Raw genomic sequence first — 14,808 nt, forward strand, 5'->3', positions numbered from 1 at the left:
GCTGGTTGCTGTACTCATTAATGAGGTCCTGAGGTGTCTGTGCCTTTCCTGTCTAATTGCAAAGGTGAAAGGGCCGTTTTACAAAAGGGGAAACTGAGGCACAGAGAGGCCAGCCCACCCCAAGTTATCTTTTTCACTGAAAGCAAATGAGTTTCCTCTCTGCTGTGCACATCCTCTGTGCTGGTGCCACTCTCTGTCCAGAGGCAGCGGTGCCTTACCCGAGCCTGGATCTCCTGCAGTCTTCAGGATTCAGCACGTCTCACTCCTGACCTGCCACAGGCTCGTTTATTCGGTGCTGGGCTCCCCAGGTGAATTTGCCAACACAGCTCATTCCTGCCCTGCAAGACCTCTGCTATTTCAGACCACGACTACCTGCAGCTCCCCCAGGCTTCTCCTTCCTGCAGCTGCTGTCAGCTGTACAGACCGTATGGAGCTTCAGCAACATGGGCAGGTGACACTTTGGCTTGGGCACAAGGTCTCCCCACCCGGGATTGGCAAGGAGAGGAAATCTAGGCTGTCACGTCCAATTATACTTTTCCCTGGGTGACCTTTGTTTACATAACACAATTTTTATTATTTGACTTTGTAATATTGATTTTGATTTCCTTTTTTGATTCATTTTCGTTTCACTCTTTCCTGCTGGGAGTGACTTGGTTCACCTTCAGCATCTGCTTGCTCTGTAGTGTGAGGCAGGAAGGGTCACTTGTCCATGGAAAATGACCTGGAAGACAAGCCAGGTTTTAAAGAGGGCTTGTGTATGAGCTGGGCTTGCTTCTGGTGCTCTAAATTGGGCCCCTCCATCCTGTCCTTCCTGAATACCCCTTGGCTTTATGGTGAGTTGTCTCCCTCATCCAGAGGTGGATGGGAACTGCATGGCAATGAAGCAGGTCTGGATGTGGAACTCCGCCAGTCTTTGCTGGCAGCAGGACCTGCAGGACCATCTTCTGATGAAAGGCGGAGTTTGCCACAGAAATGTGTCCATCTCCTTGTGTTCCATCTTCAGCAGTGACCCATAATGATGCTTCAGATGAGGGAAGAATTCAGTTGCAGCAGGCAGAGTCTAAGGGAAATTTCCCACAGACCTGGTGTATCCAGCAGCCTGTGCCATGAGACAACAAATTCCCTCTCCTCTGCTTGCTCAGTGCACAGAGGTTGGCCAGGGTCTGTGATGCAGGGCGGCACTAGGGGATGTTCAAGCCATCCAAAGGGGGTGGGCTTGGGACCATCTGTGTCTCTGGGAAGACGCCCTCATTATCTGCAAGTGGAAAGGACTGCCCCAGGATATCCTGTTCCCTTCCTCTGAAAGAAAGAGGGTCTTCCCACCTTTCCTGTCCTCAGCAACACAGACTCCAGAGCCAGAAGGGTCAGGTCTTCAGAGACCCTGCTCAGAGCTGCTTTTACTCTTCAGGGGCAGCACAGACAGACCATGATGGGGTCAGCAAAGTCAGCAGCCGAGCTCCAGCCATGTACAGCAGAGATCTTTATTCAATTACCTGCCACTATCCCAATAAACCCCAGGAGGATGAGCCATCGATGTGAACCTCCACGTGTGGGGAGGTGAAAGGACAGCCAGACGTCTGACCACTGAGGAAGTTTCTGCTGACAGAAACACCTTGGAGTGCCAGACACCTTGTTAGCCAGTATATATTGTGCTGGTGATTCACATGCTTATGTTTCCACTGTGAAATACAGTCCCCAGTGGAGGGAGAAGATTAAACCAGAGAAAGAACCGTTACAGCCTTCCACCCTTTCTCCTTCCACCCTCACCTTCCTAATTACTTTAAATGTACAAACGGTTTGTCATAAACTGTTAAATATCTCTCTCAGGTTTTTTTTTTAATAATCCCAGGGCCTGGGGTTCTTCTCAGCGTACCTCCTCAGACCCACCTCATCCCCTGTGGCACTGTGAAGCCAACAGTTTTTTCTCCAATTTACTTCTTTTCACAAAAGACTGAGAGAAAGACATCAAAAAGCTTTACTTTAAGCTGCCACTTTAACAGATACATGTGAAAGTGCAATTTATTTACTTTTTGACTAATCCCCTAGTGCCAGTGACCCGAGTCTCTACCCTCCTGCCCACCTGGCTATTGGTGTTTTACAGATGGGGAGCCCCGAAACAGTGAGTGACCCACCCCAGACATCCAATGGGTTTGTTGGTCTTGGACCAGAAAATTGTCTGGGGAACAGAACAAAACAACAAATCAAAGGTCTATGACCAAACAGGGAAGGCACCAAGGAATTTCAAGGTTGGGATGTTGCAATAGGACAAGGGGTAATGGTTTTAAACTGAAAGAGGGTCAATTTAGATTACATATAAGGAAGGAGTTCTTTACAATGGGGGTGGGGAGGCCCTGGCACAGGTTGGCCGGAGCAGCTTTGGCTGCCTCATTCCTGGAAGTGTTCAAGGCCAGGTTGGACGGGGCTTGGAGTGACCTGGGATGGTGGAAGGTGTCCCTGCTCGTTTCAGGGAGTTTGGAACTAAATGACCTTTAAAGGTCCCTTCCAACCCAAACCATTCTATGATTCTGTCACTCCTTGTCCCACTGCAGACTGAGGACAGCGTGCACCTTTGGGGAGCATCCTCGCAGCTGCTTCCTCGGGATAACCTCTGCCGGGATTCTCTCCTCTTCCTTGCTTCTCTTGGCCCAGGCTTGCGCAGGGCGCGGGTTGGGGGGAGCCAGCGGTGGCCCCCAGCCCCATGTGCCGGCATATGCTGCCCTCTAGAGCCAGCACCCAAATCTCGCCTTTTTTAAAGGAAAAAGCTGGAAGAAAGCAAGTCCTGACAATCCTGCGTGAGAATGGGAGAACCGGTGGAAACTCCCCCCGGGGCTCGGCAGGGTGAGACCCCTCGGGGGGACCAGCCCCACGGCCACGGGGGATGCACAGGGGGAACCCTGACCAGCTGCCCAGACTATCAGCTCTCCTAATAATAATAACAACTTGTCTCTCACTCCAGCACACAGAGCACAGGGGTCTGCCACACAGCTGGGACCACCAGCCAGGTACCATCAGCTGCTGCACCGAGAAAACCTGAACACTGACCCTTCCTCAAGGAGGTGAAAGTGGGGATGTGCCCAAGATCAATGTCTCCCATTTGCCTTTTTTTTGCTCATATGACCTTTGATGCAGCTCACATCACGAATATTTTTCAGGGAGCTGAGCTCTGTCCCTTTCTGCACCGCTCCTCTGGGTCTCTCACCCAGAGCGTGTCCCCCATGATGGTGCTGTCTTTTCCTTCCCTGAACAATTCCTCTCCTTCACCACATACTGGCATCCCTCTCCTATTTTTTCCACCCCTGAACACCTCAGAGGAGTTGCAGCCATTAGCAGGAGGTGAGAATCTTGCCCTTCTGCTTTAGTGGCTTCGAATGAATAATTTTTTCACCTCTTCCCAGTGGCAAAACTTTCCACCCCTGCAGGCTGAGCAGGGGTGGTGCAGGGGCACATGGAGTCATTGGGGTGTGTTTGTCACCTGGGGGTCCTCGAGCACATTGGAGAAGGTTTTTAGGGAGCTCTCGGAGTCTTAATCAAACTGCAGCTATCCTGAGCGGCGATGTTATCAAGGCCAGTGCTGGCGCAGAAGGCATCGTGCAAGGTTGGCTAAATTGCGTTTCCCTGAGTAATCCCAGTTATTCCCTGCTGCTAAAGCCCACTTGGACAGCTTTGTTTGGGGTGAGTGGCCGCTACGTCCTGGGATTTCTGCAGGGACAGACACAGCAGGACCTGAGCCGCGATCCCACAAACTGGAGGGGAGCAGGAGAGGAGCAGGGCTGGGATTTGGGCAGAGCTCTCACTAGAGGGCAGGAGCGCTCTTTAACTGCGCAGCTCAAGGCCTGTTGGCATTTCTTGCACAATTTCCCCTGTTCAGTGGGTCAGTTGTAAAGTTCAGTGACTCACTGCAGGAAATGACCCTGTGGGGCTGCAGTTTATGTCTGCTGGCCTTCCCTAGGTGCTGTCAGCCCGTCTGGGGCAGCCTCCATCGAGGGGTTCCACCATCTGCCGAGCGTTCCCGGCAGGTTTTGCTGCCAGGGAGTTTCTCCGAGCGAAGAAACATTTGGGAAAGGAGGCTCCAGATGTTGCCTCCGCATCTTGCACGTCTCTGACTTTAAGGTGAACTTTAGCACTGCGCTCTCATCTGATAGCAAAGCAGGTACCCAACATATTCTTCATTTCTTCTTCCTGATGTAGCATCAGCACCTGAAAAATTGGCTCTTTGTAGCGTGTTCCAGTATTGCTCCCTCTTGAAGGTAACCAGCCACTGCCGGCCCTTTACCCAAATGCACTGCAAGAACCATCCCTGTGGGATCTCACGCTGCTCTGTAACAGCCTGAAAAGGGACATCTCCCTTCACAGATCTCCTCCTGCTCTCCTGGCCACAGCTCTGCCCTTAACAACACACTCAGATGGGCACAATCAGCTCTGAGGTGTTTTTCCCCAGCTAACTCCAGGGGATATTTAGAAGCATCAGGTTTTCCCAGCGTTGTGAGTTACATCTTAATGCAGAAACCACAAGAAAAACTCCAGCATCCCCCGGAAGGCAACACATCATGGGCACAACGGGGCTTTTTATATCAGAGACTATGAAAAGACCTTCCAATTTGGTAGCTGTTCTGTTCATCTCTCACATTATTGCACACACGCTCCTTCTCCATTGCCCAAGTCTGAAAACGGGAGGGTGTAAGAATAGCAGCTTGTTACTTCATCTGTCTGCTTCCTGTGTGTACTCCCAGTCGGGTCTGCTCTCATTAGCATCACCCGCTGCAGCTCCTCGTTACTACTGCTCACTAATCCGAGTGAGTCAGCACAGCTCAGCGTGGCTACAACAGCCACCATTTACATCTGTGGGAGCCAGAGGAAAACCTCTACCTAGATACTTCTTTTTTGTTAGGTTTATTAAGCAGATGCACCCAGGAACTCTCCACAAGCTTCCCAACGAAGAAAATAAATGAGAGAAAAATGCATACTCTGCCTCTTAGACATTTCCTCCTATACCTTCTGCCGAGCCCCAGGTGTGTGAGATGTTTAAACAGGCTCATGAAGTCACTTCCAAAGTTGTGTGTAAAGCTTACAGAAATAGCAACCTCGTGAATGATTTATTTGATAAGGGAAGTAAATAGTCTCTGACAGCTCACCAGGCTTCAGATTTAGTGGCCTGTAGCACAGGGCTACCTGCAAGTCATTGTTGTGATGTTTGTCCCTAATGAAGTTGTAGAAATGAGTTAATTTTCAAATACAACCATAGTTATTTTATTATTGCCTGGAGCCCTTCCCCCCGGGCTCTGCTGTCACTTCCCTCTGGAGTGAACCCACTTGTCCCCAGGGAGCTGCCACTGCTCCCTGGGCTCAGGTGAAAGCAAGTGTGTAGATTGGGGTGGCAAACACGGAGCTGGGGGTGTCAGCAGCTGGGAGCAGGAGCAGGAGCAGGAACAGGAATGGGATGACAGCGCTTGTCTGTGGCTACTGTGGGGCTGCCAGCAGCCGTGCTGGGCAACCCGGGGTCACCTGTGCCACAGCTGCCCTGAGTGTGGATTTGGGGTGTCTGTAGATGCCGTGAGGATGCTCTGAGACAGCAGCACTGGTGTCCTGTTGCAGTCAGCTTTGCACAAATCCCACCTTTGCTCCCTTTTCATAGAAGCACAGAATCATTAAGGTTGGAAAAGACCTCCAATATCATCAAGTCCAACCTCCTAGTGAGTACCACCATGCCCATAAAACCGTTTCTATCCATTTTTTGAACACTTTTGGGGACAGTGACCCCACCACTGCCCTGGACATCCTTTTCCAATGCTTACCTACTCTTTCCATGAAGAAATTTTTCCTAATATTGAATCTGAACCTTCTGGCATAACCTGAAGCTGTTTCCCCTTGTTCTGTTGCTGGTTGCCTGGGGGAAGAGGCTGACCCTCACCTTGCCACAACCTCCTTTCGGATAGTTGTAGGGAGTTAATCGTAATTGATTAATTTTAATTTTGCTGCTGACTGCTCCAAAAGAAAGATTCTGCTGTGGCAGCAAATTTGGAAAAAGGCAGAACTTGTGAGGCCTGAGGAGATTCTGAAGAGTCAGGAGCATCAGCAGGACATCCCCAGGCAGCTCAGGATGGGGGACCCTGCTCCTTCCAACCCCGCATCCAGAGGATTGCATTTTGGGGGCAAAACCACCTGGGTTCCTAGGAAATGACTGAGGGAGCTGGGGCTGTTCAGCCTCGAGAAGAGACCACATTAATGTGTGTAAGTATTTAAGGGGTGATGCTGAGAAGATACAGCCAGGGTCTCCCAGTGGTGCCAACCACTCGGACATGAGGCAACGGGCAGAGACTGATGCACACCAAGTTCCACCTGGACACGAGGAAGAACTTCTTTCCTGTGCAATGACCACGCACTGGAACAGGGACAAGAAAGGGCGTGGAGTGTCCCTCACTGGAGATATTCCAGACCCATCTGGACGCAGCCCTGTGTCGTGTGCTCTGAGATGACCCTCCTTGGGCAGGAGGTCGGACCAGCTGACTGGCTCCGGTCCCTCTCAGCCAGACCCATCCCGGGATCCTGATGCCCATTCTGGGATTCCAATCCCATTCCAGGATCCTGATGCCCATCCCAGGATTCTGGTCCCATCCCGAGATCCTGATGTCCATACCGGGATAGTGATCCTGATCCCGGGATCCTGACGCCAGTCTTGGGATCTGCTCCTCATCCCGGAATTTTGATCCTCATCCCAGGATCCTGATGCTCATCCTGGGATCCCGATCACATCGCGCCATTCCAATCCCATCCCTGGGATCCCGATGCTCATCCTGGGATCCCGATGCGCATCCCGCTATTCCGATCCCATCCCGGGATTATGATGCCCATCCCGAGATCCCGATCCCATCCCGGGATCCCGATGCCCATCCCGAGATCCCGATGCCCATCCCGTGATCCCGATCCCTATCCCGGGATTATGATGCCCATCCCAGGATCCCGATGCCCACGCCGAGATCCCGATGCCCATCCCGGGATCCCGATGCCCACGCCGAGATCCCGACGCCCACGCCGAGATCCCGACGCCCATCCCGGGATTCCGGGCCCGCGGGGGTTCCGTGCCCGCCCCGCCGCCGGCCCCGCCCCGCGGTTCCCTTTGCGGCCGGGAGGCGGCGCTGGCGCTGGGCGTGCGCGGCGGGAGCCCCGGGCCGCCCCTTCCCGTCGCGGCCCCGCGGAGCGGGTCGGGGGCGGGCGCTGCTCCACGGCCGCCGCCGGAGCCGCTCCCGCATCGCGCCCGGCAGCAGCGGGAGCCCGGCAGCCCCTCGGCCGGCTCCGTGCGCCGCCGGGCCTGAGCGCCGAGCGCCGGCTCCGACATGTCCGGCAAGATCGAGAAAGCAGGTGAGCGCCGGGAGGCCCGGGGGCAGCGCGGGGGGGGACGCGCCGGGGCGGCCGCGCTCGCCGCCCGCCCCGCAGAGCCGCTGCGGCCGGCGGAGCCGCCGGAGGAGCCGGAGCCGCCGGAGGTGCGGGAGCTGCGGGAGCTGCCGGCGGTGCCGCGGGCCTGGCGCGGCCCGGCGGGGCGGGGGGAGCCGGGCAGGGCCCCCCGCGCCCGGCGGGGTCCCCACGGGGGCTCCTGACAGCGCGGGCGGCGAGCGGGGCCCGGGCTGGGGCTGGGCCCGGGGGGCCACGGGAGATGCTCTGCCCGTCCCCCCGGGGGCTGGTCCTGCGCTTCCCGGGCGCTGTTTGGGTCTTTGTGTCTCCTCCGCGTTTTCCTTTTTGCTCGCTGCTTTCCTTTTTTTCTCCCTAATTCTTATATTTTAATTTTTACGTCCCTGCACTCATTCCGTCCTTGCCATGCAGCCAGGCATCAGCACAGCCGGGCGCTGCAGCGCTTTGGGGCCTACATGCAATAATTAATTTCAACTTCTCCCAACTTTCCTCTCCTGGTGTGTGTGCAGGATGAGAAGAGATGGGTCCGTGGGCAAATGTCAGAGGGAACTTGCACGTTTTTTCCTCCCTCTTCCCCTCTGCCGGGGTGCTCATGAGAGCCAGAGCCAGGGGAGGCTGCTGAGATTCCTCCTGCTCTCACAAGGAAACGCTCAAGCACGGATCATATTGTCTCTCTGTGCTTCTGGAGTCGTGCCTGGTTCTCAGTTGTCACTTTAGATGGTTGAATGACCCTGTTTTTCTCTGTAGTGGGAGTAGTACGCTTAAAGATTCAATTAGTGTTGTGCAAATCAAGAAGTGAAGTTACGTAGTTTAGTTATGTTGCGTTTAATTAGCAGAGAAAAATCAATGCTGTTCGGTATATTTTATTGCGAGGAATAGCCAGGCTGTCTCCTCCTGGGGAACGCAGGGCAGCAGCCCGCGTAGGGATGTGCGGAGCATCCAGGCTTCCAGGACAGCAGCCACGGATGCGGGAAGGATCCGCGTTTCCAAGGAGTGGAGTCGGTAGCAGCGTGTTCTGGTTTTGATCATCCCACCCTGGTGCGCTCCGGCTGCTGCACCGCACCGTGTGTGAGCGTGTTCTCCTCGGTGCTGCGGGTTCTGGAGCGGCCCCGGGGGATGAGCAGCCTGCCTGCCTGGCAGCCGGCTCCTCCGTGCAGCACCTCGGCATGCTTCCAGCTCTTCGCGCTGACTTACTGTCTAACAAGTGTGCACCGCATCAGGGGACAAATGTTACTCCAGAAATATCACAGGTTAATCCGCTGCACGATCCCCTTCACGGTATCACGGTGTAGCTTTGCTCTGGGGTCCTGCTGAGCTGTTCCACGCTTGTCCCTTACTCCAGCGAGCAAGGAAGGTGTTACAGCAGAGTACACAGACCTCAGGCCAGCTCTGGAATAATTGCCACTTGTTTATGCTAGAGGTGGATTTGGCTTGGGATTTAGTAACTGTAGACAGTAATTACAGACGTATAAATAAGTGATCACGTTTTGTTTATTCGTGTGCAGTAAATAACCCTGGGAGAATAGTAAATAGAGCTCCACACCAGAGAGGCAGTGTGAGGAGTTCAAGCACAGGAAGATGACTCTGGAGACTCACACAAACTCAGCACGGTTCCATAAACAATAGAACAGAGAGGCCAAGAAATACCATATAAATATAAATACCATATAAAATGCCATATAAAATACCATATAACAGCAATAAAATACCATATAAAAATCATACCCTGCACAGCCTAGAGACCAGACACGCTGAGCTCCCACTGAAGAGCTCAAGCATCATGCAGGATCCATCCCCAGGTTGGTGCTGCGAGCGTGCAGTTGGAAGATGCAGTGGGAGAAGCCCTGATGCAGAGACATTTGTCCTAGTGAAAGTCTATCACAGTGATGATTAGCTGAAGGAGGGAAACAGTGAATCTGGGAATCTGTCCTCTTTCAACTGCTTGTACTTTCATTTCTTTCGGAAGGATATTTAAAAAAAAAAAAAATCCAGTCCAAATATAAATGGGAGGAGAGGAGACAGGGAAGGAGGGCTGGGAGCTGGCTGTTCCGGAGCAGGAGCGTCTCCATCGCTGTTTCTGAGTGTTTGAACTTCTGATTGACACCCACAGTTTGGTTAATACAAACACAGCCTGTGATACCACAGCCATTCGGGGGTAATGTTTGTCAAAACGTGTACAGTAGCAGAACAAAGGAAACAGACTCATGAAACAAATGCTGTGAGGTCCAAGGTCTGTGCAGTTGTGTACATTTGAATTTATTTTTCTTATGGGGACAGAAATTCATGCACTGTGTTATAAATAAAATAGACCAGTGCCTGGTCACAAGCTGTGGTGACAGACTTTGGAGTGGGCTTTGGTTTGACTCGTGTGTCTATCTAGACAGGCTGCTGGAAAAAATGTGATACCCCTTACAGGGTTAGACCCCCAGAGACCCTCGTACATCTGCTCCCTGGGTCCTTAACTGGAACACCTTGTTGGCACTCAATAAAGAACAATAATAAATGATTAGAGATAACAGCTTCCATCCTGTCCATGAAGGAAGAGCAGACAAGGCTCCCTCTGGAGCCTCTCAGTGCTGCTGTTTAATCAACAGAAGGGTCACTGTAGAGCAATTCAGAGCTCTGCTTTGGAGTGAAGGGCAGCCATCTGGTTACGTAGAATAAGACGGTATATTTGGGGTTTGCTGGTGTTATAGAGCCCCTGTTTTGTTAGGCTCCAGCCAGGAGACTTCCAGACACTTTTCCAAAGCAGAACCCTCCTTGGCTTGAAGAGAAGGAATGGCCATTGGCTCCTCTGTACTCCAGAACTGTGACTTTTTGTCTTCACTTTCAGAAAATATTTGCTCTCCCTCTTTTGATGTGAAATCCAAAATAGGGATGCCAAAAAAGAGCAGAGAAGGTCACAGATTCTGCTTGGGTTTCCTGTTACCATGGCAATGCGTGAATTCCTGTTTTTATTTACCTGATGGATTATGTGCTCCAGGGTATTCAGCTACTCTGCATCATTCAGGGAGGCTAAGGGAGGAGTTAGACACCATCAGCTCTAAACCAAAAGCTTGTTGTGAAACAAGTCCATTCAAAAATGCCCTTTTATTAAAACCAAAGAACATATGGGTGCCATATTTTGGAGGTTTATTCTACTTGGTGTTTTCACTCTTAGTCTTGTAATTTCTTTCAGGGTTTTCATATCCCTTGTGAGCTTGCTTTTCCAACAGCTGCCTGCTAAAGGTTGTTTGAGAGAACTGTTTCAGGTGTTAGCTACCTGGAGTGCAGGCAGTCGTCTCTATTCTGCTCAGGACTCAATGGGATGTATTTATTCCCAGTAGACCAAAAATGCTGTTGGCTTCAACTTTTACTCATAAGCACTTGCCTGATAAGCAAATTCACCTCAATTCTCCCCCTTTAGTATTGGTGGGATAAACATCTAGGGGTAATCCCAGGAGAACTCTGTTCTTAAGAAAATGGCAAAATTGAAGAGACAATTCAGGAGGTCACATTATTCCTGTCTTTGTAGGAATTTAGTGTTTATCTGGAGTCCTTCATGCCAATTTTTGTGATTCTGAATTGTTCATCTGCGAATGTTTTTGTACTAATGCGAAGTTCCCGGGGATTTTGTTTTTGCAGAGGGTATATTTTGAACTGTCATCATGTCTTGGATCATTTTATGGAAATCAGCCCGCCTATTTTATATACCTGTACAGTTTTATGCAGTTTCTCTTTGTCTGTCATGCTTAGGTGAGTTACTAGGCAGGACTCTTTCCTCAGCTCTGTTGTGCATTCACAGCCGTAGCATGTTCCTCAATATAAGTGAGGGCTTTCAGGTTAGAAAATTTTGCAGTTGACTAGTTTGAGTGCTTCTCTGCTGGTGGTTTTCAAGCAAACTAAGAGTTATCTGCAAATCTGAAAATTAGACCCTTCGAAATCTTACCTCTCAACCCCAAAGGCAGTTCAGTTCCAATTCTTCCTTAGTCAGGCTTTTAACACCTACTGTTTCCTCCTGTGTGCTGCTCCCATAGTGACATCCCACGTGTGATTTACTGCAACTTGTTTAAACAGCATCAACCATTCAGGCCAGTTTTCTGTGGAGGTAAAATACAGGTACAAGATGATCGCTGCTTAGTGGGGGTTTTTTCCTACAAAATGGTACAAAGAGCAGAATTTGGCATCTTTTGTAAGCCATTGTAGGTTGACAGATGGTGTGGTCCGAAACGTAGCCTGTGGGATAACTGCTGCAAGATTGAGATGGTCTTAGTTGTAAGAAGTAAGTGGGCAAGGAGTGGAGAAAGAAGACAGCTGAAGGCTACTGGAATGTGAAGCAGCTGGGTTGTGCCTTAGTCAGTGAAAATCAGAAACTGGAAACAATTGCTAAATTTATTTTCAGTGTAAGCAATCATTTTCCTTGAACCACAGTGACTAAATATATCTCTTGGTTGTGATTTTTATGTGGTGGTAACTCACTGGCTCTTGCTAACCTCCTGGCAAGCAGAAAGAGGAGTGGAAGTTCACTGTCAGTCAAGATTGTAAAACAAATATCCCTCATTTAGATCTCTTGATTCACTTGCGTGGCTTTGCTTGCTGCAGTGTATTGCCTGAGTGGAAGAAACCTGGGTGTTTGTTTCTAGGGAAGGGAGTCAATATGCAACTCCTCTTTCAGGTTTCTTTGGGGTTTTGTTCATATTTTTGGAAGTTTTTAATTGCAATTGATGCTTCAGCTGATTCTAGTAACTCTGTTGTAGGTGCAGATAGACTCTGATGCCAAAAGTGTGGGTCTTTTTTTAAAAAGAAATATAATTAAGACCTTATTTATTCCAAAGTTGAAAGCCTGAGGGTAGAATTGGCAAAATGAGCTTTGCTGTTGACTTACAAATCCTTTGGAAGGAGAGCATTCCATCCAGAATCTTACAGCATTTGAACTGCAGGTGGAGGAACATGAAGAGTTAACTTTCTAGACTTCGTTTTAAAGAAGCTAGAGAGATGTTGTACGTTCCTTGGCAGAGGCATTTGATGGCTAATCAGGTTTAATTCAATTACTCAATCATTTAAGTGTATTGTAGGTAGCTCTCAGCTGAGCTAGTGGGAGCTGGAATTGTTTGTTACCGTAGCACCCAGTTTGGAAGATCCCTTGTACCCCAGCAAAGGTAAGATGATAAAGAACATCTTCTGTCTTTGTGCCAGATAAAACACCAGAAACTGTGTTGTATATTAAAAATAACAAATTACATGTCAGAACTACAGGTAGGGTGATTTAATAGCCTCCTTCCTCTCCCCCTCCTCACCACACCCATCATTTTGCATAGTTTGAATACATGTAGTGGATATAACTTGTTCAGTTTTCCAAAGATATAATCACAACCTTTTTCTGCTAGAACTTGAGATTTGAGATCTTTTGGTAGTTTGGGAAGCTCTTGTCCTCTGTGTACTGTTGCTTAGCATGAAATGAATCCTTCCAGCTTGTATTCTGCCTGTAGAGACTTCACATTATCTGGAGAAAAATCATATGCATGGAGAGGGGTCCTTCAGCTTCTCAGATTAGTGACAGAATAGGCTTTTCTCTCTGAAAAGAATTGAGAATTTATTATGCTATAAGTGCCTGAACACTTGGGAAATTCTGCTTTGGAGTTACATCTTTCCTTTTTCTTTATTAGCTTATGACTATGGGATTCAGCCAGTGTCATGGAAGGAATATTAAAATCACATAGCTATTGCAAGGATATTAGCTTTGTTATTGTAATTTTTTTCTAAATAACTGAAGTTTGGCTTGCATGGTCTACAGTTGAGAAATACTGTAGAACATAATGGGATGAGGAGATGGCAAAGGAGAACTGTGTGTCATTCTCAGGGCTTGAAATCAGAGGAAAAGGGAGAACAGGTTGAAGGAAAACTAGATTTATTATCTTTGCTATTTGAATTTGCAGCCCCAGAACTCCAAGGTGTATGAAAAGGTGGCCAGGGAAGGAAAAAAGGGGCACCACATGTTGGTGGAATGGCTGGAAAGACCAGAAAATAAGTGAGAGGATGCCCAACCCACTGGTGATGGAAGAGGAGGGAGCAGGGGGCTGGGTTGCGTGCGAGGAGAGCAGAGAAGAAAAGGCAAGACGGATGGCAAAGGAGGAAATCAGGCAAGGAGGACGTTCCCGACGGCTTTCATGGGAGTCTGTTCCAAGGCAAAGAGACAGAAGATGAATTTCAGCAATCCGGAAAAGCTGCAGGAATCCTGCAGGTTGGGACGTGCTGCCAAAGGAATGTTCTGCAGTTGTGCTGCTCACGTTGCTGCAGCCTGACAAATTACAACTTTATTCCCTGACCCACAGCATCCACTCTTAAAATACATTTCCAATCTCTTCTTAAGGTGTCTGACACTGGCACTGACAGAGCAAACAATTTCATCTGTGTGAGAGAGAAATGATGTCCTCCCATGTTCTGTGAAGCAGCCTGAGAAGGCTGATGGATCACGTTATTGATCTACTTTTATTTGGGTTGCATATTTCAGTGTCAGCTCTCCAGCTTTGAAACAGTCTCTTCATGTTAAATCTCTTTGCTGTTTGAGCTGCTGCCATAGCTCACCTTCTCTGGAATTTGTAAGATAATGCTTCCTTGTGAGAGCAAGGGAGAAGTGATAGGGAAAAGATGTTCTGTATCAGAGTGTTCGCTTGGTGGTGTGGGAGGTACAATATTCACAGTATTTGGGAGGACTGGTTCTCCTACGCTTGCTTTCTGTTGTATCATATTTAGGAAAGTATCTAAAAGATCTGAGAATTGGTAAGAGCTATATTCTAAATAATTTTTTGGTTCCCATTTTATAACCACTCTGAGGGTCGAATGAGCATGGGTGGCACTGAGGAAGAGATTTCTCACGTGTAAAACTGAGGCTTTTTGAATTGAAAAAGCGCATGGTTTGCGTTATCTTACTTTCCCTGGGTGACATTTTCTACTGCTTTGAGTAGAGTTTTTCTGGTGCCATGTAAAGCCTGTGCATTTTGTGGTGTAAGTTAACATCTTGGCGTGGCCATCAGTGCCTCTGAGGAAATCCTAATCCATTATTCTGCCCAGGGAGAGGGGTTAAAGCTTCCTTGCACTCTCATGCTCTCATTCTTTCTCTCTGAAGGCTTCATGGGGGGATGCCCTTTGTTGAGTACTTAACATATTCACTGAACCAGTCCCATTTATATTCTAAACAAGATCTTTAATTTCATCCCTGACGTGTACAAAATCTTGGGGTCTGAAAGAAAATTCATGACAATTTTCTTTTTTAGGCTTCTGGAAAGAAAGGAAAAAATCAGTGGAGGTGAAAATCAAAGAATAGTTACTCACAGCGGGTAAGGTTGGAGGAAGCAGATACTGCAGCTTGGTTGGTTGATTAAACCTTGATAGAATTTTACCAGGAGACTGAATCTATAGTTCTGT

General features: G+C 49.3%; 1 protein-coding gene across 8 annotated transcripts in view; it reads left to right on the forward strand.

Moving 5' to 3' along the window:
* The first annotated feature begins 7,233 nt into the window (after nt 1-7,233).
* RAPGEF1 (Rap guanine nucleotide exchange factor 1) overlaps nt 7,234-14,808 on the forward strand; it is an 85,122-nt gene continuing 77,547 nt past the window's right edge. For all 8 annotated transcript variants that reach the window (XM_032130550.1, XM_032130552.1, XM_032130554.1 and 5 more), the window contains exon 1: nt 7,234-7,356. In XM_032130550.1, the coding sequence (XP_031986441.1) occupies nt 7,332-7,356 (25 nt within the window). In that variant the 5' untranslated portion in view covers nt 7,234-7,331. The remainder of the gene's footprint in view (nt 7,357-14,808) is intronic.

The sequence above is a fragment of the Corvus moneduloides genome, chromosome 21, assembly GCF_009650955.1.
Source record: "Corvus moneduloides isolate bCorMon1 chromosome 21, bCorMon1.pri, whole genome shotgun sequence".
Taxonomy (NCBI): Eukaryota; Metazoa; Chordata; class Aves; order Passeriformes; family Corvidae; genus Corvus; species Corvus moneduloides.